Source organism: Rhinopithecus roxellana, chromosome 8 (assembly GCF_007565055.1).
Source record: "Rhinopithecus roxellana isolate Shanxi Qingling chromosome 8, ASM756505v1, whole genome shotgun sequence".
NCBI classification, from domain to species: domain Eukaryota; kingdom Metazoa; phylum Chordata; class Mammalia; order Primates; family Cercopithecidae; genus Rhinopithecus; species Rhinopithecus roxellana.
In genome coordinates, this window is record NC_044556.1 from 3442734 (window position 1) to 3470464 (window position 27731).

Below are 27731 nucleotides of genomic sequence, written 5' to 3' on the forward strand. Positions count from 1 at the left end.
GCCGGGCGCGGTGGCTCAAGCCTGTAATCCCAGCACTTTGGGAGGCCGAGACGGGCGGATCACGAGGTCAGGAGATCGAGACCATCCTGGCTAACACAGTTAAACCCCGTCTCTACTAAAAATACAAAAACTAGCCGGGCGAAGTGGCGGGCGCCTGTAGTCCCAGCTACTCGGGAGGCTGAGGCAGGAGAATGGCGTAAACCCGGGAGGCGGAGCTTGCAGTGAGCTGAGATCCGGACACTGCACTCCAGCCTGGGCGACAGAGCGAGACTCCGTCTCAAAAAAAAAAAAAAAAAAGAGAGAGAGAGAGAGAGAAAGAAAGAAAGAGAGAGAGAAAGAGAAAGAGAAAAAAAGAAAGCAGCTTTTATTATTGTAGGGGCTCCAGAGATTACGTCCAGTCCCCTTTTAGCCCTTAAGTGAGACCTTTGCCAGGATCAAGAATCCAAATTGACACCAGATAAATTCATGAGGAAAACATATAAATTTTATTAGTTTTATGTGTTCATGAGATCTTCATAAGAGTGTGAAGTCTGAATAACTGGCCAAAGCAAGATGCTTGTATACATTTTAGATAAAGAGGGATACATTTAGGGTGAGGTGGGTGGATTGCTTGAGGCCTGGAGTTCTAGATCTGCCCTGGCAACATATCAAGATCCCTGTCTCTACAAAAAAACTTTTTTTATTTTTATATTTTCCCATATGGAGTTTTACTCTTCTCGCCCAGGCTGGTGTGCAGTGGTGGGATCTCAGCTCATTGCAACCTTTGCCTCCTGGGTTCAAGCAAGCCTCCAGGCTCAGACTGCCGAGTAGCTAGGATTACAGGTATGCAACCACCACACCCGGCTAATTTTTGTAGTTTTAGTAGAGACAGGGTTTCACCATGTTGGTCAGGCTAGTCTCGAACTCTTGACCTCAGGTGATCCGCCCGCCTCGGCCTCCCAAAGTGCTGGGATTACAGGCATGAGCCACCATGCCTGGCCTAAGAAAAAAACTTTTTAAATTAGCTGGCCAGGGTGGTGCACATCTGTAGTCCCTGCTACTCGGGAGGCTGAGATGAGAATTGCTTGAGCCTAGGAATTTGAGGCTGCAGGGAGCTATGATTGTGTCACTGCACTCCAGCCTGGGCAACAGAATGAGACCCTGTCTCAAAAAAAAAAAAAAAAAAGGAGTTGGAAGACGAAGTTTTGGTGAAGATGTGAGATTCTCACTGGCCTGGAACACCAAGCGAGAGGGGGCTTGAAACTGCTTGGGTGCCTGGGAAGAGCTGCCAAGGGGCCTGTCCAGTCTGGGGAGTGGCCAGGCCAGCAGGGAAGACAGCAGGAACATCCCTCCTAGCTGAGATATGTCCCCAGCTTTTCAAAATTTACAGGTCAGCTGCCAGGGAAGGAGTCACCTGGAGCAGGGGATAGGCTCACTCGGGTTATCTGGGACAATCACAGGTAACCTCAGTCTGTGTGAGGCAGCCTGAGGGTGGGGCAGAGAATTTCCCAGGAGCCCTGTGGGGTGGGGTGTGCCTGGCTGTGTGGGACCTGCTGAGCCTGGACAAGGCAGCTCTGAGCGTTAAGGAGACGGAGCTAGCTCATCCAGTCTGACCAGAAACCCAGGCTCAAGCTTGGGATATGAGGCCATGGGGGAGGATCCTAGCTCCAGCCTCCCAGTCTCAGGGACGGGGCTGGCTTAGTCATCGTGGAACCACTGGGAGGTTGAGGGATGTGTGTGCCTGTCCCACCCTCCACCCCAGGGATGTCCAGAGAGTCATGAGAAAGAGGGACAATGACCAGGCATAGTAGCTCATCACAGCACTTTGGGAGGCAGAGGCAGGAGGCTCACTTGAAGCCAGGAATTGGAGACCAGCCTCAGCAACATAGCAAGACTCCGTATCTGCAAAAAAATTTAAAAATTAGCCAGGCATGGTGATGTGCACCTATAGTGCCCAGCTACTTGGGAGGCTGAGGTGGGAGGATCACTTGAGCATAGGAGTTCAGGGCTTCAGTGAGCTATGATCATGCCACTGCACAGCAGCTTGGGCGACAGAGTGAGACCCTGTCTCTAAAAAAACAAACAAAAGAAAAAAGAAAAAGAAGAAAGGCCAGGCACAGTGGCTCACACCTGTAATCTCAGCATTTTGAGAGGCTTAGGCTAACGGATCACTTGAGGCCAAGAGTTTGAGATCAGCCTGGCCAACATGGTAAAACCCTGTCTTCACAAAAAATACAAAAATTAGCCAGGCGTGGTGACACATGCCTGTAGGCCCAGGTACTGGGGAGGCTGAGGCAGGAGAATTGCTTGAACCCAGGAGGTGGAGGTTGCAGTGAGCTGAGATGGCACCACTGCTTGGCAGCCTGGGTGGAAAAAAAAAAAAAAAGTCAAGAAAAAGAGGCACAAGCCTGGGACAAAGGAGGAGAACCAATGAGGATCCCAGGCTGTGTGCAAAGATACAGCAGTGCCCACTCAGTGCTCAGAGAACAAAGACCCTCCCATGAACACCCCCAATACAAGTGGCCTCATCACAGCACCTGCCACCCTGCCCCTGCCAGAGCTGCAAAGAAGAGAGAGGTTACATTATATACATGTAACAAATGTTCTCATATACGCCATGTACATGCACAAATAAGTGATTTTCTTGAGACAGGGCCTTGCTGTGTTGCCCAGGCTGGAGTGCAGTGGCATGATCATAGCTCACTGCAGCTTCAAACTCCTGGGCTCAAGCCACCCTCCCGCCTTGGCCTCTAGAGTAGCTGGGACTACAGGTGTGCGCCCCCATGCCTGGCTAATTTTTTGCAGAGATAGGGGAGGGGGTTGGTCTCGCCATGTTGCATAGGTTGGTCTCGATCTCCTAGCCTCAAGTGATCCTCCCACCTTGGCCACTCAAAACTTTTGGAATTACAGGCATCAGCCACTTTGCCTGGCTCAATTTTTTTTTTTTTTTTTTTTTGAGACAGAGTCTCGCACTGTCGCCCAGCCTGGAGTGCAGTGGTGCGATCTTTTCTCACTGCAAGCTACACCTCCCCGGTTCACACCTTTCTCCTGCGTCAGCCTCCCGAGTAGCTGGGACTACAGGAACCCGCCACCATGCCTGGCTCATTTTTTGTATTTTTAGTAGAGACGGGGTTTCACTGTGTTAGCCAGGATGGTCTCAATCTCCTGCCCTCATGATCTGCCTGCCTCGGCCTCCCAAAGTGCTGGCATTACAGGTGTGGTGTGAGCCACGGTGCCCGGCCTTTTTTTTTTTTTTTTTTTTTGAGATGGAGTCTCAAAGTCTGGAGCAAACTCGTGCTCACTGAAACCTCATCCTCCCAGGTTCCAGTGATTCTCCTGATTCAGCCTCCTGAGCAGCTGGGACTACAGGTGCACCCCACCACCACCAGCTAATTTTTGTTTGTTTGTTTGTTTTGAGACGGAGTCTCGCTCTGTCGCCCAGGCCGGAGTGCAGTGGCACGATCTCCGCTCACTGCAAGCTCCGCTGCCTCCTGGGTTCATGCCATTCTCCTGCCTCAGCCGCCCAAGAAGCTGGGACTACAGGCGCCTGCCACCACGCCCAGCTAATTTTTGTTTTTGTATTTTTAGTAGAGACGGGGTTTCACCGTGTTTGCCAGGATGGTCTCGATCTCCTGACCTCGTGATCCGCCCGCCTCGGCCTCCCAAAGTGCTGGGATTACAGGCTTGAGCCACCGCGCCCAGCCTAATTTTTGTATTTCTAGTAGAGACAGGATTTCACCATGTTGGCCAGGCTGGTCTCGAACTCCTGACCTCAAGTGATCTGCCTGCCTCAACCTCCCAAAGTGTTGAGATTACAGGCATGAGCCACTGCACTTTGTGAAACCCGTGGTGAAACCCTGTCTCTACCAAAAACACAAAAATTAGCCAGGTGTGGTGGCGCACGTCTGTAGTCCCAGCTACTTGGGAGGTTGAGGAAGAAGAACCATTCAAACCTGGGAGGCAGAGGTTGTAGTGAGCTGAGACTGTGCCACTGCACTCCAGCCTGGGCGACAGAGACTCCATCTTAGAAAAAGAAAGAAAACCTCCCAGACTGAAGAGAAGCAGCCCCAGGGGCATGCACCCTCAGCTTCCCCCTCCAAACTGGCTTCATATGTAACCCTCATGGGAGGGAATTTCTGGTCCCAAACAGCATGACAGCACTTTGAACATTCCAGTATCTGTTTATAAGGTAGTGTCCGCAGGGATTTGGAAGGTGTCTGGAGAATGCTTGGAAGGCAGCGCGCTGACTTCAGCGGCCTCCTCCAGCCAGCAGCACGAAGGGGTGAAAGGGTCCCAGGAGCCCCACCCCACCTACCGCCATCTCATCCTGAGTCTGAGAGCTGCAGCCGGCACAGACCAGGCGGTGAGTAATTGCAGGTTTGCTTCAAGCCTTCTGGGTCGTGAGAAACCAAACCAAGTTTCATTCCGGAAGGGCGCGCCTCCGCAGCAGGAGAGAGAAGGAAGGGGGTTGGGGGTGGGGTGGTCTCAGGTGGAGGTTAGCAGCAAGCTGGCCTGGAGCCCAGGCTTCAGAGCTTACCAAGCCTCAGCTGCTGGGCCCGGGCCCCTGTGGCCTCTGACACACCCCTGACTAGGCGGCCGCCCGACAGGCCCTCCCTGCCCTCGGGTCTAAAGGCTGAAGCAATGAGCCATTTCCTTTCCTGTGCACTCGGCCAGGGCCCCGCTGATTCCAGACACCAGCAAGGACGGGTAGTGCGGAGTGGCTGGGGGCAGAGGGAGGAGACTTGCAGCAGCCTCTCCAGTCAAGCAGTTTGATCATGCTCAGTAAATAATGTTTACAAAACAAGTAAATAAACAAGTCAGGGTGGGGCACGGTGGCTCACGCCTGTAATCCCAGCATTTTGGGAGGCTGAGGCAGGTGGATCACGAGGTCAGAAATTCAAGATCAGCCTGGCCAAGATGGTGAAACCACATCTCTACTAAAAATACAAAAATTAGCCGGTCGTGGTGGTAGGCACTTGTAATTCCACTCCTCAGGAGGCTGAGGCAGAGAATTGCTTGAACCCAGGAGGCGGAGGTTGCAGTGAGCTGAGATCGTGCCTAGTCTGGTTGACAGAGTGAGACTTCGTCTCTAAAAATTAATAAATAAATAAATTTAAATAAACAAGTGAACAACAAACAACTTTGTCTTTATCCAGCCCCTGGACTGAGGGTGCACAGATTGACCCCTGGGGAAGTTTTCATCCTGCAGAAAGGGGAGAAGAGAGGAAAATGAAGTAACCTGGTGAGTGATCAACCCTGGATGTGAGGAAAAACAGGCAGCCCAGGAGTGGCAAGGAGACCTGGGGCGCGGCTCTCAGCTCCCAGAAGGAGCTGGTTCCTTATCTGAGAACCTCAGCACTTTGGAAGGCCGAGGCGGGAGGATCACTTGAGCTCAGGAGTTAAAGACCATTCTGGGCAACATAGCAAGACCCCTAAAAAAAACGAGTGAAGTGCCTACTTTTTATCCTGACCCAGGCTTATGGGGAGGGTTAAGTGAATGCATGGAAGTGACCAAGTACAGCATAGGTTCGGGGCCTGCGGCTGCCATAAGCATCAGTAAATCTCTCTCATGACTATGGGGGAGGTTATCTTAGCTGTAAAAAACCGGAAGCCTCCAGGGCAGAAGCAAAGTCTCTGGGGCCTTTGGAGGCTCTCGGAATCTTCCGAGGGCATTTCTCAGACTCTCTGTGTAAACAGAGGGGATTTGGCTTGAAGCCTCAATTAACACAGCAGCTAATTCCCCCAACATAACTTCTCAGGGCTCCCAGGAGGAAAAAACTGTTTCCAAGGCTCCCAGCTCACTCCTGCCCCTTAGGGAGCTCCTAGACTGCCTGTGTCCTCTTGGTAGGCCCCTGGGAGTACTTCTCAAGCCAAGGGAAACTGAGACCCAGGATGCCAAGGGAACTGGTTCAGGGATCGTGGCCCCTAAATAAGCCCAGCAAGGCAGCTAGAATAGTGATTTGCACACATGGCTGTTCCTTGGATTTACCTAGGATGCCTGGGTTCCCCGACCCCATCCCTGTCCATGCCCTGGAGATCCTGGTGTAACCTATCTGGGGAAAAGCCTGGAACATCTCAGAGCTCAGTGCACAGGCTTCTCCCAGGCTAGCCCTGCCCTGTCCCTGACTGCACAGCCCTCAGCAATAGAAGAGAAAGCTCTGTAAGTCCATTAAGTGAGAAAAGGTGTGATTCACCTCACCCCTGCTAATCACACTCACAAAAGCCTCAATTAACACAACAGTTAATTCCCGCAACAAGATTTCACCTCGGGCTGCCTCTCCCCCTCCCCATAAGGTGGGACCTGGGAGGTGCTCCCTGCAGCTGCACCCCAGGAAAGGGTTAACAGGAAGTGTCTGGCGTCCTGCAGCCACAGAAGCCCCATTGTTTTCCAGCCCGTCCCCTCCCCCTCGTCCAGGAAGACCCTCCGGGGAGCCCCTTCCAAGTGCCCTGGAGTCTCTCTAGGCTGAAGGCCAGCCCATCGGGAGAGTGTGCACAGGAAAAGGAAAACGGCTGGGTGCGGGCTGGGGAGGCACAGCTGTCACTGACGCATCTTAGGCGGGGGGGCAGTTTCCGAGGAGGGGCGCTCCACCTTGCCCGCCTGGGTGTGGGAGGGGGTCAGCCCTCCCTACAGTCCCCATCTGGAAGCCAAAAGCCTTTTATTTGGGGTTCTTAGGTAAAACTGGATCCCCTGCCTCCCTCCAGCCATGCCCCCGCCCCCACGCCACGCCACGCCACCCCACCCCACCCCACCCCACCCCACCCCACCCCTGGGTCCGAAAGTTTAACATCCCACCCCTCCTCCATCTGATTTCAGATCACTCCTCCAGGTCCTAACTGTCAGCTTTTTCTGATTAACTGTGCTGGGTGGGGTGGCCTGGATGGGGTGGGGGTGGTTGCAGGAAGGAGAACTGTTGGCAATTCCCTGGGAGTCCGTGGGGGCGGGCTGGCTGAGGGTGAGCAGCTGGCAACCAGACAGGCCGAGGCCCTGGGTGGACAGGCCGAGGAGAAAATTAATTGGTGCCAGTCAGGTGGCCAGCCGACTGGGAGGACGGCACCGCAGGGGGCCTGGCCAGACGCTGAGGTGAGGGAGAGCTGGGGGATGGGGGGACAGTGAATGCTGGGATTATGTCTTAACTAAGACTCAACAATGTACTGGGGGAGGGGCCAATTGGACCAGGAGGCTGGAAGACAGGGCAGGGAAGGGCAGCAGGGCTGGGGCCCCTGAGGGTTTCTTCTGAGAAAGGGATTCAACAAAGGACCAGGCGGGGAGCACGATGTGGGGAGGCCTCAGCTCTCTTGGACATAAGTTTGGGAAGACACAAGCGCCCCTTAACACAGACATAGGTGGGATGACCCCCTAGGCTGAGCCTCAGGAAACAGGAAAGGTCCTAGAGCGCTTCTGGACACAGGTGGAGGAGGTCTGGGCTTCCCTGGACAAACGTGGGGGTCTGAACTCATCTGGACACAGGTGGAGAAGATCCGGTCTCCCCCAAACACAGGTGTGTGGATCTGAGCTCCACTAGACACGGCTATGAGGGTCGTGGCCTCCCCTAAACGCTAAAAAACCGGGGAAGGTGTAGGTTTTCCTGAGCACAGCGGGTTCTGAAGTCCTCTGGGCTCCCTAAGTACACGTGGAGGTTTCAGCAACCCCCAAGCCAAACAGAATAGTGTGAGACTCAAACTCTGACAAGTCCCATTACTCTTTCATTCTCTCGTCCCTTTTTCCCTGATTGGGAGCCGAACTCCCGAGAGCGGTGCAGAAGCCGCGACTTCCCCACGCCTCTGACGCCCCCAAGCCCTGGGCGCGGCCTCCGCCTCCGCCTTCCCGCTGCGCCGCAAGCTCCGCCCCCGCCTCCTTGGGACAGGCAGGGCGGGTAGGGGAAGAGGGCGTGGCCCGAGCAACTGACCACGCGGGGAGTTCTTGGAAGTCGCGGGTTGCACCGCGCTGGGGCGGAGCCCGGGGAAAAGCCAAAGGCGGGAGTCAATTTGCATGCCCCGCCCTTGGGCGTGATAGACACAGGACGGCTCGGCCCTGCATAGTGACGCCCTACCCACCTCCAACGCTAGGCCTCCCGCTCACATTTCCTTGGCAAGATCAAGTCCCCGCCCTGCCTGGCTAGCAACTGGGCCGCGGCGTGGCCTGCGTCGTCCCTGCCCCCGGGCGGGTGGACTTCGCCCCAAGGTCCTGGAACCGGGTAAACCTGTCTAGGTGCTGCTTCTGGGTTGGTCCCGACCTGTGGCCCGGCCCTTTCCCAGATCTACAGAGGCTGAACTGGAGCGCCCTTCCCACGAGTCCTGCACGGCAGGGCAGAGTGGGGAGAAGACTTCCGGATGGAGGACCCGACTAGAGCTGTCCTTTATTTGCTGTCTTGCAGAGCAAAACTCTGGGCCTGTTTCCTCATCTGTACTCAGTGGACGTTAAGAGGACAGATCTCAAACGAAGGCTGCAAAGGCATCATTCATTCACAAAAACCACTTAGTTAACCATTTGCTAGACTTGGTCACTGCCATTATGGAGGCCATAGGCTACAAGAGGAGACTAACTCAGAAACAACGGTTTAATTCTACAAAGGTAAAATTGCACTTGTGATAAGCATTAAGAAAAAAAAATATTTATTTTATTTATTTATTTTTGGAGACTGTCTCGCTCTGTCGCCCAGGCTGGAGTGCATTGGTGCAATCTCAGCTCACTGCAACCTCAGTCCCCCAGCCCCGGATTCAAACGATTCTCCCATCTGGAACTACAGGTGCACGCCATCACGCCTGGCTAATTTTTGTATTTTTAGTAAAGATGGGCTTTCACCATGTTGGCCAGGCTGGTCTCAAACTCCTGACCTCAAGTGATCCGCCTGCCTCAGCCTCCAAAAATGCTGGGGTTACAGGCATGAACCACCGCTCCCAGCCCCGCAAAAATTTATTTTATTATTATCTTTTGAGATGAAGTCTCGCTCTGTTGCCCAGGCTAAAGTGAAGTGGTGTGACCTCGGCTCACTGCAACCTCCACCTCCCGGGTTCAAGCGATTCTCTTGCCTCAGCCTCCCAAGTAGGTGGGAAAAAGGCTTCTGCCACCACGCCTGGCTAATTTTTGTATTTTTAGTAGAGACGGGGTTTCACCATATTGGCCAGGCTGGTAACGAAATCCTGAACTCGTGATCCGCCCACCTTGTCCTCCCAAAGTGCTGGGATTACAGGTGTGAGCCACCGTGCCTGGCCTCATTTTTTTTGAGACAGCTCTGTCGCCCAGCTGGAGTGCAGTGGTGCAATCTCGGCTCACTGAAACCTTCACTTCCAGGGTTCCAGCGATTCTCCTGCCTCAGCCTCTGGAGTATCTGGGACTACAGGCGTGCGTTACCATGCCTAGCTAATTTTTGTATTTTTAGTAGAGACGGGGTTTCACCATGTTGGCCAAGTTGGTCTTGAACTCCTGACCTTGTGATCCTCCTGCCTCTGTCTCCCAAAGTGTTGGCATAACACGTGTGAGCCACCATGCCTGGCCAAATGTTTTAATAAAGTAGCTCTTGATCCGAGTGTCAAATATAGGGGTCTTGCCTCCCATCAGAGACTGATTGAATAAATAAATAAAATAATACCAGTCTGGGCAATATAGGAAGTCCATCTCTACAAAAAAAAAAAAAATTAGCCAGCCATCATGGCGTGTGTCTGGGGTCTCAGCTATGCTGGAAGCTGAAATGGGAGGATCCCTTGAGCACTCGACTTTGAGGCTACAGTGAGTCTTGGATCACGCCACTACACTCCAGCCTGGGTGACAAAGCAAGACCCTGTCTCAAAAATAAAATAATTAATAAATTAATTAAAATACTTTAGGAGGCCAAGGCGGGCGGATCACGAGATCAGGAGATCGAGATCATCCTGGCCAATATGATGAAACCCCGTTTCTACTAAAAATACAAAAATTAGCTAGGTGTAGTGGTGGGTGCCTGTAATCCCAGCTACCCGGGAGGCTGAGACAGGAGAATCACTTGAACCTGAGAGGCAGAACTTGCAGTGAGACAAGATCGTGCCACTGCACTCCAGCCTGGGTGACAGAGAAATACTCCATCTCTAAAAATAAAAATAAAAAATAAAATAAAGGGATCCTTAGGCCGAAAGAGGGTTAGACAGGGAACACTTCCCTAAGGATTTGCCCTTTGAGTTGAGCTGGCTTCACTAGGTGAGCAAGGAAGCTGAAAGATCTCCAGGAGGTCAAGGCATAGCCAAAGGCCATGTGGCTGAGAAGACTGTGGAAGTCTGAGGGACAAAAAGCAGGTCCATGTGGCGTGGCGCATCATGGTGATGCACGATTCAGCCAGAGATGGGATGGCCCCAGATCAAGCAGGGCCTTGCGGATCACCATAGGAGTTTGTCCCTCTTCCAGAAGCAGAATTTTCCAAATTCTGGGACACTGTGGCAAAATAATTCAAGGTTATTTATTTATTTTTATATTATTATTACTATTATTATTATTATTATTATTTTTGAGACGGAGTCTCGCTCTGTCGTCCAGGCTGGAGTGCAGCGGCTGGATCTCAGCTCACTGCAAGCTCTGACTCCTGGGTTTACGCCATTCTCCTGCCTCAGCCTCTGAAGTAGCTGGGACTACAGGCGCCCGCCACAACACCCGGCTAGTTTTTTTGTATTTTTTAGTAGAGACGGGGTTTCACCGTGTTAGCCAGGATGATCTCGATCTCCTGACCTCATGATCCGCCCATCTCGGCCTCCCAAAGTGCTGGGATTACAGGCTTGAGCCACTGTGCCCGGCCTATTATTATTTTTTGAGACAGTCTCACTCTGTTGCCCAGGCTGGAGTGCTGTGGTGCGATCTTGACTCACTGCATCCTCTGCCTCCCAGGCTCAAGCGATTCTGCCTCAGCTTCCCAAGTCGCTGGGACCACAGGCACTCACCACCGTGCCTGGCTAATTTTTGTATTTTGAATAGAGATGGTGTTTCACCATGTTGGCCAGGCTGATCTCAAACTCCTGATCTCAGGTGATCCGCCCACCTCGGCCTCCCAAAGTGCTGGGATTACAGGTATGAGCCACTTCACCCAGCCCAATTCAATATTATTTAAATAACAAACTGAATCTCTCCAAATTTCTCCCTTTTCAACTTGCATCCCCCTTCTCCGCCCAAGCATAGTTTTCTTCCCTTGGAAACAATGTGTCGTTAAGGCTGGCTAATCTCTCTTTGAAACTTAAACCTGTTACTCTTTCAGCAGGATCTTTTGACATTGTTTTATTTTCATTGTAACCTTTTAAAAAACTGTTACTTTCTAAATAGGGAAAGTGATTAATAAGTGGGCTAACTCAAAGAAAACTATTAGATGAGGGGCCGGGCGCGGTGGCTCAAGCCTGTAATCCCAGCACTTTGGGAGGCTGAGACGGGCGGATCACGAGGTCAGGAGATCGAGACCATCCTGGCTAGTACGGTGAAACCCTGTCTCTACTGAAAAATACAAAAAACTAGCCGGGAGACGAGGCGGGCGCCTGTAGTCCCAGCTACTCTACTCAGGAGGCTGAGGCAGGAGAATGGCGGAGCTTGCAGTGAGCTGAGATCCGGCCACTGCACTCCAGCCTGGGTGGCAGAGCAAGACTCCATCTCAAAAAAAAAAAAAAAAAAGAAAACTATTAGATGAATACAGTTAGCTGGGCATGGTGGCATACGCCTGCAGTTCCAACTACTCCAGAGGCTGAGGTGGGAGGACTGCTTGAGCCTAGGCGGTGGAGGCTGCAGTGAGCTATGATGGTGCTACTGTTCTCCAGCCTGGGCAACATAGCAAGACCCTGTCTATAAATGATAATAATAATAGTACAGTTGTTATGAGAATATCACAAAATCCTGACCCCTCAACCATCTGAGGTTTGAGAAATTCTAAGAGTAATGTAGAAGCCACTGATTTAATGAGATGATAAATATTAAGCATGTAACACCTGTTTACCCAAAACCACCTCATTCACTCATTCAGGCCCAGGCTGGACATTGGTGAAATTAACAGAATTAACTTCTGAGTTAGGGCACAGATCCTAAGTAAAAAAATAAATACCTGCAGGTGCAGTGGCTCATGCCTGTAATCCCAGCACTTTGGGAGGCTGAGGCAGGCAGATCACCTGAGTTCAGGAGTTCCAGACCAGCCTGGACAACATGGTGAAAGCCTGTGTCTACAAAAAATATGAAAATTAGCCAGGTGCAGTGGTGTGCACCTGCACTCCCAGCTACTCAGGAGGCTGAGGTGGGAGAATCTCTTGAACATGTTAGGAAGATGTTGCAGTGAGCCAAAATTGTGCCACTGCACCCAGCCTAGGCAATAGAGCAAGACCCTGTTAAAAGAAAAGAGCGAGCCAGGCGCGGTGGCTCATGCCTGTAATCCCAACACTTTGGGAGGCTGAGGCGGGTGGATCACGAGGACGAGATCGAGATCATCCTGGCCAACATGGTGAAACCCTGTCTCTACTAAAATACAAAAAATTCCGGCCAGGTGCAGTGGCTCATGCCTGTAATCCCAGGACTTTGGGAGGCAGAGGCAGGTGGATCACCTGAGGTCAGGAGTTTGAAACTAGCCTGGCCAACAAGGTGAAACCTCGTCTCTACTAAAAATACAAAAATTAGCCAGGCATGGTAGTGGGTGACTAATCCGGGCTACTCAGGAGGCTGAGCCAGGAGAATTGCTTGAACCCAGCAGGTGGAGGTTGCAGTGAGCCAAGATTGCACCACTGCACTCCAGCCTGGGTGACAGAGTGAGACTTCATGTCAAAAAAAAAATTAGCTGGGCTTTCGGCTTGGAGGAGACCAAGGTGCAACTTTCTTCGGTCATCCAGAATCCAGGTTCTTCTGACACCAGCCACCTCCACCATGCTGCCAAAGTTCAACACCAACGAGATCAAATTTGTATACCTGAGGCACACCAGGGGTGAAGTGAGTGCCACTTCTGCACTGGCCCCCAAGATTAGTCCTCTGGGTCTGTCTCCAAAAATGACATTGCCAAGGCAACGGGTGACTGGAAGGGCCTGAGGATTACAGTGAAACTGACCATTCAGAACAGACAGGCCCAGATTCAGGTGGTGCCTTCTGCCTTTGCCCTGATCATCAGAGCCCTCAAGGAACCACCAAGAGAAAGAAACAGAAAAACATTAAACACAATGGGAATATCGCTTTTGATGAAATCATCAACATTACGCGACAGATGCGGCACCGATCTTTAGCCAGAGAGTTCTCTGGAACCATCAAAGAGATCCTGCGGACTGCCCAGTCTGTGGGCTGTCATGTTGATGGCCACCACCCTCATGACATCATAGATGACATCAACAGTGGTGCTGTGGAATGCCCAGCCAGTTAAGAAGCACAAAGAAAAATATTTCAATAAAGGGTCATTTCACAACTGGAGGAAAACAAAAAATTAGCCAGGTGTTGTGGCATGCGCCTGTAGTCCCAGCTACTCAGGAGGCTGAAGCAGGGGAATTGCTTGAATCCGGGAGGCGGGGGTTGCAGTGAGCGGAGATTGCGCCACTGTACTCCAGCCTGGCAACAGAGCGAGACTCCGTCAAAAAAAAAAAGAAGAAAAGAAAGAAGGAAGAAAAGAGAGAGAAGAAGAAAAAAAAAGAAAAATTAGCTGGGTGTGGTGGCGTAGTCCCAGCTACTCCAGAGGCTGAGGTGGGAGCACTGCTTGAGCCCAGGAACTCAAGGCTGCAGTGAACTGTGATCAAGCCACTGCCCTCCAGCCTGGGTGATAGAGACCCTAGTGGAAAGCAAACAAGCAAGGAAGAAAAGGAAGAAAGGAAGAAAGAAAGAGAGAGAAAAGGAAGGAAGGAGGGAAAGAGAAAGAAAGAAAAAGGAAGGAAGAGAGAAAAAGAAAGAAAAAAAATTTAGCTGTTCATGGTGCCTGAGTCTGTGGTCCATCCAACCTGCTTGGGAGGCTGAGGTGGGAGGATTGCTTGAGCCTGGGAGTTCGAGGCTACACGGCTACTTTGAGCCATGATTGCACTGAAAACTCTTGGCCTCAAGTGATCCTCAGATCTCAGCCTCCTAAATTTTTGGGGTTACAGGCATGAACCACAGCACCCAGCACATTTAGCATCTTCTATGTGCTAGGTACTCTGCTAGGTTTGTTGTAAGGATTACATGCAATATCTCAATCCTCACAACAAATCTATAAGGCAGGGACTATTACTGTCCCCAATACCTAGCTGGGGAAACAGGCCCAGAGGTGGTCAAGTGACTTGCTCACTTGCTCAAGGCTGCATAGCAAGAAAGTAGACCTGGTTGTCTCCCTCCAGAATGTTCTTCTTCTTCTTCTTCTTCTTTTTTTTTTTTTTTTTTTTTGAGACAGTCTTCCTCTGTAGCCCAGGCTAGAGTGCAGTGGTGTGATCTCAGCTCACTGCAACCTGTGCTTCCCGGGTTCAAACGATTCTCCTGCCTCAGCCTCCGGAGTAGCTGGGATTACAGGTGCCTGCCACCTTGCCCGGCTAATTTTTGTATTTTTAGTAGAGATGGGGTTTCACCACGTTGACCAGGCTGGTCTCGAACTCCTGACCTCAGGTGATCCACCCACCTCAGCCTTCCAAAGTGCTCAGATTACAGGCGTGAGCCACGGAGGGGCCCGGAATAGGTGCTTCTTACCCCACTTCTGCAGCTGGCCTTTGTCACTCAGCATCATGTTTCTGGTTCCGAGTTATCTGTGTGGCCTGTGTGTGTAGTTCTGTCTCGCTCGGGCCTTTTATCCTCTGGGGAGGACCCATCTGGGAGGATGGGCATATAGGCTGTGCTGTATGCAGTTTGTGCCAATTTAGTACAAGCCAGCAGCAAACACCTTTCTGGAGTCTCCTGCTGCAGGCTTGGGGTTCCCTGCTGGAACCTGCTGGTCACAGGATGGGTGACCTTTTTAGTTTTCACAGCTAGTGTCCAATCAATTAGTCCAGGCCTCACCAATGTCATTTGCTGTGACAAGGTTCAATGCTGCCTTTTCTGATGGGTCCAATGGGGTCTTGGGGATGGGTGTGTCTCAAGGGGATGTGTCTGTAGGGTGTTTGTTCCAGCACCATCTTCGGTCCCATCACTTTCAGTCCCCAGCCCCACGGTGGCCGGGCACCGGAAACCCCCAAGGCCCGGGCGGGGGCGGGGGTCGGCCAAGCCGCTTCCCGCGGAAGGAAGGGCCCGGCGGTTCCTGCGACAGGATGCGCGGCGAGGCCCCCTCCCCAGGGGCCAGGGACTTCCCCGAGCCGTGCCACGCTCGCGGGGGAGTAACTCCGACGTGGGTGCATTGAGCTACCGCCTGCGGTGTGGGGCTCCAATGCCCCCACGTCCCCTGGGGGAGTTGGGTGGGTCAGGAATCGGAGTAGGTGGCGCCTTTTAAAAGTCCCCCCACGTGTTCCCAGGAAGGAATCAGGCAGCCGTGGGGGCGAGCTTGGCTGGAGGAGAACGGTGAGAAGCTCTCCTTCACAATCCACACAGGAGGGGAAAGGGGGTGTGGGTTGGGCGGAAGGGGAGCCAAAACTCCCAGATTCCACCAGCAGACGTTTTGAGGCCAGTCTGCCCCTCTTTCTACCCTCCGGCCACGGGGTCAGTTCCCCTGGGGTCATGGGAAGCCTGCGGCGGCAGAGCCAGCCGTCGGGGGGGGGGCGGGGCGAGTGCTTTCCCGGCGCCTCCCGCCGCCACCACTCCCCGCACCTGCGACTCCTTTGTCTTCCCAACAGGCTCCCTCCCTTCGCCCTGGGGCAACGCCTACAACCCCACTCCTAAACCTACGTGGGGGACATTGAAAGGGCTTTCTCCTTTCAGGGTGGTTATTCTAGAGCTGGGGAGTGACCCAAGCAAATAACTAGGGCTCTAATGGGCATTTTTAAAAACCCAAAGCCGGGTGGAGAAACTGCTTAGAGGTCCATTTCACAGATTAAGAAACTGAGGCTGCACGTCCCTGCCTAAGCCACACAGCGATTTCTCCAGGAAGATACGGGAATTAGGGAATAAATAGCCTTTCAAAGCTCACCCGCTTAGCTCCACCTGAGGCTGTAGGGCCCCGGCCGCAGCTGATTCAGTTTGGTCTAGGGGGTGGGGGCGGGGGAAGAGATCTACCACCTTTCAATTCAAGGCTTCAAGGGGCGATCAGTCCCCAGCTCCGCTTGGGGCACTGTGTTTAGTACTATCGGCTCAACTCAGCAAGCCCCGACCTCCCAGTCCCGGAGTTGTAGGACAATTTCAAGGGAACCCCCAAATCTGGAGGGGGCGGGGCTCCAGTTAGGGAATGCCCGGGGAAGGAAAAGAGGGCCCAGCCCTCTCCCGCCCACGTGGTAACCGGTCAGACCGGTTCTTGGGGCCCCAGCGAGCCGCCGCCAGCCCCTGACCCTTTAACCCCGCCCCTCCCCCACCAGAGCAGAAAACCAGACAGCACCGGCTTTTTTACTCAAATAGTCTTTATTTTCCTATCTGACATTTCTAACAAAACGCCAGGTAGACGGAGTTAAAAAGAATTCACCACACGAAAGGTAAACAAAACGGACCCTCAGGAGCTCCCTGGCAAGGATGTTCCCCTCCCCAGATTGGCCCAGTTTCACCAGCAACTGGTCTCAGCTCAGCTTTATGCCTTTCCACTGACACCCCCACCCCTCCAACATTCTGGTGATTCAGACCAGGAACTTCTGGGATGATTGTGTCCGTGTCTGAGGGAGGGGCACGCTGAAACCTGGGAACCTACTGGGCACCTCTAATACAGATGAGAAAAACTTCAATGTGAAACTAGATCAGCCCCCGCTCCCACCCGAAGGTGGAGAGGCGGGACATTAACCAGCAGCACGCGGGGGTGAAGTGACTCAGGCCACTCTCCTCCCCACTCCCCAGGGCGGGTGCACACCCCAGACCCTCCTCCCAGGCCCCACACCCACGCAAGGCGACAGGAAGCTCCCCACGCCTGCCCCATGACGCAACGATGACCGCTTACACAAGTATGTTAGCGGAGGGGGAAGGGGAGTGCCTGGAATTCTCCGAGGTTGGAAACGCAAAACCAACTCTTGAAAAGGGCCAGCACAGCCCCCAGTACAAAATCAAGTTGGACCCTGAGGAGATCTAGAAAACAAAACCAAACAAAAATACAAAAAACCCAAGCCTCCCTTCTCCCAGTCCAGAAGGAGAGCGAAAGGTTCACGTCCCAGTCCACTAAGACAGCACCTGTGGGCGCAGGTCTCTGCGGAAGGCGCCCGCGCCCCCGGCTCAGACTCCTCGGTGCCGTCGCTGCACACTGAAGGCGATGGCTCCCCGGGGACAGAGTCCCTCTCCGGGCCTCTCAGCAGCCCGGGCGGCGGCTTCTCTCCACGGTTTTCGCGGGCGCTCCCACCGGGATGGAGGGGGGTGGCCTCGTCTCAGGTCTGCGCCCTCCGGCCGACGGTTCGACGCGCGCTCTGGGCTCCGGCAGCGCCGCTCGGGGTCCTCAAAAGGCCACCACGGCCCGCACGAGCACGTTGAGCATGCTGTCCGCCGGGCGGCAGGCGGGCTTTGCCTCGCAAGCGGGCGGCGCCGTCGGAGGGGCCGCGGGGCTGCAGTTCAGGAGGCCGGAGAAGCGCCTCTGCAGGACGCGGGCCAGGTTGGGAAAGGCGCCCTCCGCTTGCGCCGGGGGGGGTTGCAGACGATCGGCGGCTTCGGATGACGCCCCCTCCTCTTCCTCCTTTTCTTCCAGACGGGCTTTCTTGCTCGGGACCAGTCCAGCGTCCCCGCCGTCGCTCAGGCTGCTGCTGCGTCGTTTGCGGCTGACTTTGGCGGGGCGCGGGGCACAGCAGGCGGAGGTCTCCTCGGCTGTCGGCGCCTCCTGCGTGTCCATGGGCTCCGGAGACGGGTGCTCACCGTCGGGGGTCGCTGTCTCGGCCGTGGACTCAGCTTCCCGGGGCGGGTGCAGGCGAGGGTCAGAGGGGAGGGCGGGCGGCAAGGACACCTCGGACTCGAGGGCCTCTACCTTGGCCGAGAGGTAGAGCTCCCGGGCGCTGCGCATGACCAGCGACAGCTGCAGGCTCCGGTGCAGCCGCAGGCCACCGCGCTGCATGCGGGAGTGATACATCTTCCACACCGACAGGGTCATGATGCGCTGTGCCTCCTTCTGCACTTCCATGGCGACTCGACGGCGACGGCGGCGTGGGCTCCCGGGACGGACAGAACAGGGAGCAGGTGCACTCCGGACAACGGGCTCGCTCACGTCTCTCTCCACGAACCAACCCACGCAGTGACACTGCTAGGACGCTCTGCCCGGGCGCCCGCCACCCAGGCCCTTTTATACCCCCAGTGACGTCACTGAGAAACCCCGCCCAACCGAAGGACGCATCCGGGCTTTCCAACTCGTCGCGGCCAAACACTCCTTAAAGCGACAGAATGCGATTTACCCAGCAGGGAAAGGGGACGGGAACCCTGGCGAAGCTTCCCCCCACTCCACGCTGAGCTCTCTGGGTGGGCTCCTTTCTCTCAGCCTTGCCGATGCATCAGCGCCTTGGCCCAGGGAAGGGGGACCGGGGGTGGGGCTCAGGGCCTACCCACATGCTCGCGTCTGGAGGCCCCAGTGGGTCGTGGGTGGCAAGTTTCCCTTCACACAGAGAAAGACCCGGGTTCCAGCCTGACCATCCCGTGTGGCCACTGTTCTTAGCATTTACCAGGTGTGTCTAATGAGTGTTTTCTGCACCAATAATCATGCTAACAGCGCTTACTACGTGCCAGGCTAGGTTAAGAGCTCTCCTTTTATCACCGAACCGCAGCCTTCACTCCTCGGAGGATACTGTTCTATCTGCTTCTTTCAAATGGGGAAACCAAGGCACAGTCACTGGGCCAATATTTGGTAAACAATATTTGCTACTGCTGTGAACGGGGGCCACTGGGGCCTCCAGCTCTTCGGTCTCTAGCGTACGACAGCCCTTGCTTGTAGGCGGTGAGCCTCCCCGGGCTGCGGGTTCCCGTGATTCGTACCAAGCCATTCCCCCGCAGTCTCCTGCGACAGGAGCTCCACGGGTGGGTTTAGAGCTCGCACGGCTGCGAACCCGGCGCGCACGACAGTCCCCGTGAACACGTGGCTGCCGCCCCCCAGACAAGGGGGCCGAGTTCCGCCTCCGCGCTCCGGGAGGCGGGGTTCGGTTGGGAGCTGAAACCCAGCAATGCAGAGACACAGCAAACAGAAAACCTCCGCCCTACCCTCCGATACACGCTGTCTCTCCAAGAAATCCTAATTGCAATTCCTCCAAAAAAAGGATGCAGACTTGTTCGAATGGCTCCATTCATTCCTGGTGCGGGCCCTTTAAGGGGTGGTGCGCCTCCGGTTTCCGCCCGCTCTGGCTCGCGGCGCCTTCCCGCCACCAGCGCCCGCTGACTTCCACAACTAAATTTGGACGGAGTGACGTAGGACAGTGGCGCGGGCCGCTTCCGGTTGCCCATATTAGGAAAGGGCCCGTGATCGCCTTACCAGGCGGTGGCGGGGCTTCCGGGGGGACGAGGGGCGGGGCTTTACGCTCCGGACACGCCCCTCCCCATCTCCCGTCTGGCCAGCCGGAGCAGGCTGGAGCCCCAGGCTTCCTGACTCGCATTCCAGCCGTGTGGGTGGGAAGGAGAGTTTCACTTCCTTCCCTCCAGGGGCCAGGAAGGCGTGACGCCAGGAAAGCACCCCGCAGCGGGTAGGGGCGACCGGAGGGCTCCCACGGAGGCCATCTCCCGGAGACGCTACAGAACGACCCTACATACACAAGAGACGACCCGCTGAGACCCCCTTCATCCCATCTCTCCCCTTCCCAATTATTTCCCCCATACAAGGCCCCCTCCCAGGTTATCCCTGACCCCTGCCCCACACTGATCTTCTCAGGCCTTGGGGCGCCCTCCCGTCCTGCCCTCCCCCCGCACGGTGGGAACTCAAAAAATTATTCCCCCCTAAAAGACCCTTCCCAAACTCGTCCCCATTCAACGATGGTGCCACACTGCGACGACCTGCCGAAGACGCCCCCGTCCCCGCCCCGCTAACCTTACCACGGAGACCCCACAATGACTTACCCGGCCCAGGCGCTATCTCAGACCCCAAGCAGCAACTCTGACGCGCAAGGGGGCGACCCTCCGAGGACTCCCTCGGATAACCCGCCCACCGTCCAGGGGAGACCAGGCCCCCTACCACTCAAAAAAGTGCTTTCCCGAAGCTTCCCTCACCCCCCAACACACAGAGCGCCACTGTCACACAGAGGGACGACCCTGAGTCCCTTCGCTGATATTCCTGGCCCGTACCCAGACGGAGACCCTACACACAGAGGGCCCCCCTGGAGACCATCCTCAAAGCCACCACACCTCCCGCGACCCCCAGGCTCGCACCCAGAAAGAATCCGCGCTTCTGAAGACACCCACCTCCACGCACGCTCTCGAAGGTGACCTCCCCCCGCCCCTGGAATATCTGGGACCCCCACTCACGACCACCTCGCCCCAAGGCGACCTCGAGGTGCCCCCAACTTGCCCACTTCTCAGGAAAGAGAGATTTGGAGAATGCGGCAGAACTCCCCGCAGGAGCAGGCCCGCTCCTTGCCCCGCCCCGGCAGGGAGAAGGAAGGACCACCTCTCCCCCAAACCTTGCCCAAACCCGACACTCGGGACCCTGGACTGGGACGATCTCCCAGGTGCCAGCTCAGCGAGTCCATGAAAACGTTCAACAAATCGAATGAGCCACTTCCCCAGCCATAGTCCCCAGCCGCCAGAGATAAGGGAGGCTACCATTATTTACATTGCCCGTGCCTGGAAAGGAAACTGAGGTTGAGCAGGAACAATCCGAGGACCTGAGCCTTGAACAGAGATTCCGAACTCGGACCCGAACGGGCCCAACTCCGACACAGCCCCCTACGGTGCGGCACAAGAGGGCGAAGGGGCGGGGCATGCGTACCGGAAGCTGCCTCTGCCCACAACCAAGATGGCGGCAAAGAGGGCGGAAGTGTCCGCACGTCCGGCCTTCGAGGCCTCTCTTTCTCCCCTGGCGGTCCCGCTCTCGATGGTGGCGTGACGGGGGGCGGGGGTGGTGGCGCGTTCTCCTCGGTTGGGAGAGAACCGGCCCGCGAACCCAGGCCGGGAGTGGGGTTCGGCCTGGGGGGAAGGGGACTGACATGTCTCTCGAAGACCCCTTTTTTGTAGTCCGAGGGTGAGTGATAACGACGGGGGAGGGCGGAGGGTACTCCGTCCTCAATCCAGCTAGTGCCCGGGTGCTGGCCCCAGCGTGCCGGGCGGGCTAGGCAAGGCCGTCGGGGTGCAAAGTGGGAGGCGCACGCAGGGGTATGTGGGGGTCTCCTGAGTCCCCCATGCGTTTGGGTTTGCAGTCGGGGGCAGAGGTAGGCGGAAGGACCGCCTGCCCCCAGCTGCGCCCGCCGTGCCCCTGCCCGCAGCGAGGTGCAGAAGGCGGTGAACACGGCCCGCGGGCTGTACCAGCGCTGGTGCGAGCTCCTGCAGGAAAGCGCGGCGGTCGGACGCGAGGAGCTGGACTGGACGACCAATGAGCTACGGAATGGCCTGCGCAGCATCGAGTGGGACCTCGAGGACCTGGAAGAGACCATCGATATCCTGCGGCTTTGTGGCGGGGGGTGGCATGAGAGAGCTCACTGCGGTAGCAGGGGGCCTGGGAGCCCGCCCTCGGGGAGGGCTAGACCCCTAGGGAGGGGGATGATGATGATATCTGGCTCTGGCCTTGACCCTTGACTCTCAGCCCACGTATAGTGGAAGCCAACCCAGGCAAGTTCAAGCTCCCGGCCGGGGACCTGCAGGAGAGAAAGGTGTTCGTGGAGCGGATGCGAGAGGCAGTCCAGGTCAGGAAAGGTCCTGCAGGCGGGGAGTGGGGGAAGGTTTGAGTGTCTTTTTTCTCTTCTTTTCCTTTTTTTTTTTTTTAACGGAGTCTCGCTCTGTCGCCCAGTCTGGAGTACAGTGTTGCCATCTTGGCTTACTGCAACATCCGCCTCCCGGTCTCAAGCGATTCTCGTGTCTCAGTCTCCTGAGTAGTTGGGACTACAGGTGCCTGCCACCATACCCGGCTAATTTTTGTGTTTTTAGTAGAGACGAGGTTTCACCATGTTGGGCAGGCTGGTCTCGAACTCCCGACCTCAGGTGATCCACCCGACTCGGCCTCTCAAAGTGCTAGGATTACAGGTTTGAGTCACCGCGCCCGGCCTGAGTGTCTTTCCTCCCTAATGCTGTCCTCACCTCCAGGAAATGAAGGACCATATGGTCAGCCCAACAGCTGTAGCATTTTTGGAGAGGAATAACAGAGAGGTAAGCCTTCCTGACCCACTCTGTCCACCTGAGCGCCTGGGGGTGACCGCGCCTTTGAGTGCAAGCCAGATCCCTCTGCCTGTGTTCACCTGTTGACAGTGCCCGTCCTCTCAGTGTGCAGTTGTCTTCTTGCTGTCTACCTGCCTGCACTTTCTCGGTGTGTGCACCTGAACTTCTCTGTGTGTGTATGTCCGTGGGTTCCTCTCTGCTATCTCCTCTGGGTCTATACTGGTTTCCTGTTGCAGGGGACGGCTGGGGGCCTGTGTACCTATCGCCTTTCTGCTTCCATGCCATTTGTCCTGTTTGCAACTGTTTCCAGGATGCATGCCTGCCTTTTGCTCTTTTTTTTTTTTTTTTTGAGATGGAGTCTTGCTCTGTTGCCCAGGCTGAAGTGTAGTGGCTCGATCTCAGCTCACTGCAACCTCTGCCTCCTGGGTTCAAGCGATTCTACTGCCTCAGCCTCCCTAGTAGCTGGGATTAGAGGTGCCCATCACCATGCCCAGGTAATTTTTATATTTTTAGTAGGGTTTCATCATCCTGGTCAGCCTGGTCTCGAACTCCTCACATCTCACATCAAGTGATCTGCCCGCCTCAGCCTCCCAAAGTGCTGGGATTACAGACATGAGCCATCGCGCATAGCTTCCTTTTTTTTTTTTTTTCCTGAGATGCAATCTCGCTCTGTTGCCAGGCTGGAGTGCAGTGGCGCGATCTTGACTCATTGCAACCTCCGCCTCCTGGGCTCAAGTGATTCTCCAGCCTCAGCTTCCTGAGTAGCTGGAATACAGGCATATGCCACCATGCCCGGCTAATTTTTTTTTTTTTTTTTTTTTTGAGATGGAGTCTTGCTCTGTTGCCCAGGCTGGAGTGCAGTGATGTGATCTCGGCTCACTGCAACCTCCGCTTCCCGGGTTCAAGCCATTCTCTGTCTCAGCCTCCCGAGTAGCTGGGATTATAGGCCTCTACCAGAATGCCTGGCCAAATTTTGTATTTCTTTCTTTTTTTTTTTTTTTTTGAGACGGAGTCTCGCTCTGTCGCCCAGGCTGGAGTGCAGTGGCTGGATCTCAGCTCACTGCAAACTCCGCCTCGCGGGTTTATGCCATTCTCCTGCCTCAGCCTCCCGAGTAGCTGGGACTACAGGTGCCCGCCACCACGCCCGGCTAGTTTTTTGTATTTTTTTAGTAGAGACAGGGTTTCACCATCTCTACTAAAGGATGTCTCTACAAGACAGGATGGTCTTGATCTCCTGACCTCATGATCCGCCCGTCTCCGCCTCCCAAAATGCTGGGATTACAGGCTTGAGCCACCGCGCCCGGCCACATTTTGTATTTCTAGTAGAGACGGGGTTTCAACATCTTGGCCAGGCTGGTCTCGATCTCCTGACCTTGTGATCCACCAGTTTTGGCCTCCCAAAGTGCTGAGGTTACAGGCATGAGCCATTGCGTCTGGCCAGCTTCCTTTTTTTTTTTTTTGTTAAACGGAGTCTTGCCCTATTGTCCAGGCTGGAGTGCAGTGGTGCAATCTTGACTCACTGCAACCTCCACCTCCCAGGTTCAAGCAGTTCTCCTGCCTCAGCCTCCTGGGTAGCTGGGACGACAGGAGTGTGCCACTATGCCCGGCTAATTTTTGTGTTTTTAGTAGAGACGGGGTTTCCCCGTGTTGGCCAGGCTGGTCTCGAATTCCCGACCTCAGGTGATCTGCCCCCACCTTTTCATCTGTGCATGCACCTAACCTATTTGGGTGCGTGCACTTGGCCTCCGAGTGTATATGCATTTTCCCCCGTCATATCCTCATATCCACCAATTTCCTCTGTAATGTGCCTGCCGTGTGTGTGTGTGTGTGTGTGTGTGTGTGTGTGTGTGTGTGTGTTTCTGTGTTTTTGAGTTTCTCCCAACCACCTCTGTCAGTCTACCTTTTCTCTTGGTGTTCTCTGTTGATATTTTTCATATGTTGAGAACCACCAGCCTTTCTTTCTCCCTCATAAGCCTACGTGGGGTCAGGGAGGGTCCTACCAGTTTGTCATCCCATAGCTGTGCCCACATGTCTTCCAGATGTGCTGCCTTGGGGGAATTGAAGTCCACACTCTAAAATACATCTGTTGAAGCCGGGCACGGTAGCTCACACCTAAAAGCTCAGCACTTCGGGAGGCCGAGGCAGGTGGATCACCTGAGGTCAGGAGTTCAAGACCAACCTGGCCAACATGATGAAACCTTGTCTCTACAAAAAATACAAAAATTAGCCAGGCGTGGTGGTGAGCACCCATAATCTCAGTTACTTGGGAAGCTGAGGCAGGAGAATTGCTTGAACCCAGGAGGTAGAGGTTGCAGTGAGCCGAGATCACACCACTGCACTCCAGCCTAGGTGACAGAGCAAGACTGTGTCTGAAATAAACAAACATCTGTTGGGCCAGGTGCAGTAGCTCAGGCCTATAATCCCAGCACTTTGGGAGGCTGAGGCGGGTGGATCACTTCAGGTCAGGAGTTCGAGACTAGCCTGGATAACATGGGGAAACCCCATCTCTACTAAAAATACAAAAATTAGCCACATGTGGTGGCAGGTGCTTGTAATCCCAGCTAAAATCCCCCCCAAAATAAATAAATAGTAAAATGTGACATTTGCTAGCATTACTATGTGTTGGGCACTGCTCTTAGTGTCCCCCATGAATTAATTCTTTTTTTTGTTTTTGATACGGAGTCTCGCTCTGTCGCCCAGGCTGGAGTGCAGTGGCCAGATCTCAGCTCATTGCAAGCTCCGCCTCCCGGGTTTACGCCCTTCTCCTGCCTCAGCCTCCCAAGTAGCTGGGACTACAGGCACCCGCCACCTCGCCCGGCTAGTTTTTTGTATTTCTTTAGTAGTAGAGACGGTGTTTCACCATGTTAGCCAGGATGGTCTCGATCTCCTGACCTTGTGATCCGCCCGCCTCGGCCTCCAAAAGTGCTGGGATTACAGGCTTGAGCCACTGCGCCCGGCCTTTGAATGAATTCTTTAAATCCTCATTTCAACCCAGGAAACTTCCCATTTTATTTATTCTTTTTGAGGCAAGGTCACTCTGACACCCAGGCTGGAATGCAGTGGTACAATCTCAGCTCACTGCAACTACCGCCTTCCAGGTTCAAGTGATTCTCCTGCCTCAGCCTCACAAGTAGCTGGGATTACAGGCGTGCACCACCACACCTGGTAATTTATTTTATTTTATTTTATATGTTATGTTATGTTATGTTATGTTTATTTTTTGAGAGAAGGTCTTAATCTGTCACCCAGGCTGGAGTGTAGTGGTGTGATCTCGGCTCACTGAAGCCTCCGCCTCCCAGGTTCAAGTAATTCTCCTGCCTCAGCCTCCCGAGTAGCTGGGATTACAGGCACCTGCCACCACACCTGACTAATTTTTTTATTTTTAGTAGAGACGGGGTGTCACCATGTTGTCCAGGCTAGTCTCAAACTCTTGACCTTGTAATCCATCTGCCTCGGCCTCTCAAAGAGCTGGGATTACAGGCGTGAGCCACTGCGGCCGGCCCAGTTTTTGCACTTTTAGTAGATACAGGGTTTCACCATGTTGGCCAGGCTGGTCTGAAGCTCCTGACCTCAAGCTATCTGTCCACCTCTGCCTCCCAAAGTGCTGGGATTACAAGCCTGAGCTACCATGCCCGTCCTGTTCTCTGCAGTTTACAGATGAGGAAACTGAGGCACAAGGAAGTCAAATGACGGGGTCTCTGGGTCACCTTGCTAGGAAGTGGTGAGTGGGGAATGCAGGCTTTCCTGCCCCAGAGTCTGCATCCCTGACTCACCACTGTGGGGATTTGTCCCCCATGCCCCTCTGTGAGTTGGGGTCCCTCCCCGAGCCTATGTTGTGTGCCCCTGCAGATACTGGCAGGCAAGCCAGCTCCCCAGAAGTCACTCAGCGACCTGCTGGATGCCAGTGCAGTCTCGGCCGCGTCTCGCTACATCGAAGAGCAGCAGGCCACACAGCAGGTTTTGGGGCCGGTGGGGTGGATCCTGGGAGGGGAGAGAGCCTTGCAGACCGATCTGAGGTCTGAGGTCCCTTTTTGTTGTTGTTGATACGGAGTCTTGCTTTGTCGCCAAGGCTGGAGTGCAGTGGTGCGATCTCAGCTCCCTGCAACCTCCACCTCCCAGGTTCAAGCGATTCTCCTGCCTCAGCCTCCTGAGTAGCTGGGATTACAGGTGCCCACCACAATGCCTGGCTAATTTTTATATTTTTAGGAGAGTTGGAGTTTCACCATGTTGGCCAGGCTGGTCTTGAACTCCTGGCCTCAAGTGATCCACCTGCCTCGGCCTCCCAAAGCGCTGGGATTACAGTCATGAGCCACCGCACCTGGCCTTCTGGGGTCCTTTTCAACAGCACCTCCCACCCCTTCGCTCTGCAGCTGATCATGGAGGAACAGGATCAACAGCTGGAGATGGTGTCTGGGAGCATCCAGGTTCTGAAGCACATGTCTGGCCGCGTTGGGGAAGAGCTGGATGAGCAGGGCATGTGAGGCCAGGACCCTGGGGGTGGGCCAGGGTCTCTTGGCCACCCTGGTGTGTCTGGGCCGTCTGGGGCTGATGCCATCCTGTTCTTGGCAGCATGCTGGATGCCTTTGCCCAAGAAATGGACCACACCCAGTCCCGCATGGACGGGGTCCTCAGGAAGTTGGCCAAAGTATCCCACATGACGAGTGGTGAGTCCCCTTGGAGGCAGGGTCAGTCCTGGTGGGGGCAGGTTGTAGGTGGTACCCTGTCCCCCTGTGACCTCTGATCTTCTTGTTCCCAGACCGCCGACAGTGGTGTGCCATCGCCGTGCTGGTGGGGGTGCTTCTCCTCGTTCTTATCTTACTTTTCTCTCTCTGACCCCAGCCCTCCCTTGCAGGCTGGTCCGTTAAGCCTGGGGAGCCACCAAGCACTTTGGAGCTGGCATAGCCCCCTAGGAGGAGAGGGTCCCTCCTGGGTAGCTGGAAAGTAGAGCTTCCTGCCTGGGGAAATGTCCCCACGGCTCCCCCCAAGAGCCAGTGGTACCCTTCAGGACCCTGGGCCGAAACCACCACCACTGGTCCTGTCTCAAGTGCACTTAGGGGGTGGTGGAGGCAGGGTCACCTCAGACACACCCCTCTCCATTTCCAGTTCCGGGACCCCAAAGCCATTCGCCCCTGTGCCTTATACATGTGCCAACCTGGAAATAAAACGTCAGCCTTTTTTATACGTATTTGTGTCGTGTGGTGTGTGTTGACTGCAAATGCGTGACTGAGCCCTGATTGGGACTCCCATTCTAAGCCACTGCTTGCACAAGTGCCCCAGTGTGTGTGTGCATGTGTGCGTGTTCCGGATTCCTTTTTTTTTTTTTTTTTTTTTTTTTGAGACAGTTTCACTCTTGTCACCCAGGCTGGAGTTCAGTGGTGCAATCTCTGCTCACTGCAACCTCCGCCTCCTGCTTTCCAGCAATTCTCCTGCCTCAGCCTCCCAAGTAGCTGGGATTGCAGGCATGTGCCACCACACCCAGCTAATTTTTGTATTTTTAGTAGAGATAGGGTTT

General features: G+C 54.7%; 2 protein-coding genes, 1 long non-coding RNA gene and 1 pseudogene across 4 annotated transcripts; 3 read left to right on the top strand and 1 right to left on the bottom strand.

Annotated features, from left to right (window-relative positions):
* Positions 1 to 3916: 3916 nt before the first annotated feature.
* Positions 3917 to 8641, top strand: LOC115899280. The gene is made up of 3 exons (XR_004059025.1): positions 3917 to 4342; positions 5136 to 5221; positions 8355 to 8641. It is a non-coding gene; the product is annotated as an uncharacterized LOC115899280 (long non-coding RNA).
* A 4009-nt stretch (positions 8642 to 12650) lies between these two features.
* Positions 12651 to 13402, top strand: LOC104661069 (annotated as a pseudogene).
* A 2960-nt stretch (positions 13403 to 16362) lies between these two features.
* Positions 16363 to 19686, bottom strand: IER2 (immediate early response 2). Its single transcript, XM_030935734.1, has one exon. The coding sequence runs from the start codon at positions 18060 to 18062 to the stop codon at positions 17391 to 17393; it is 672 nt and encodes a 223-aa protein (XP_030791594.1). The 5' UTR covers positions 18063 to 19686; the 3' UTR covers positions 16363 to 17390.
* A 1174-nt stretch (positions 19687 to 20860) lies between these two features.
* STX10 (syntaxin 10) lies at positions 20861 to 27404 on the top strand. Of its 2 annotated transcripts, none has more exons than XM_010361611.2 (8): positions 20861 to 21092; positions 21334 to 21503; positions 21656 to 21750; positions 22148 to 22210; positions 26069 to 26176; positions 26590 to 26696; positions 26789 to 26883; positions 26976 to 27404. In XM_010361611.2, exons 1-8 carry the CDS (start codon positions 21058 to 21060, stop codon positions 27050 to 27052), a joined length of 750 nt encoding a protein of 249 aa, XP_010359913.1. In that variant the 5' UTR covers positions 20861 to 21057; the 3' UTR covers positions 27053 to 27404. The 2 variants fall into 2 exon arrangements, with proteins under 2 accessions (XP_010359913.1, XP_010359914.1); XM_010361612.2 differs by having other exon boundaries at positions 26590 to 26692.
* The last annotated feature ends 327 nt before the right edge of the window (positions 27405 to 27731 follow it).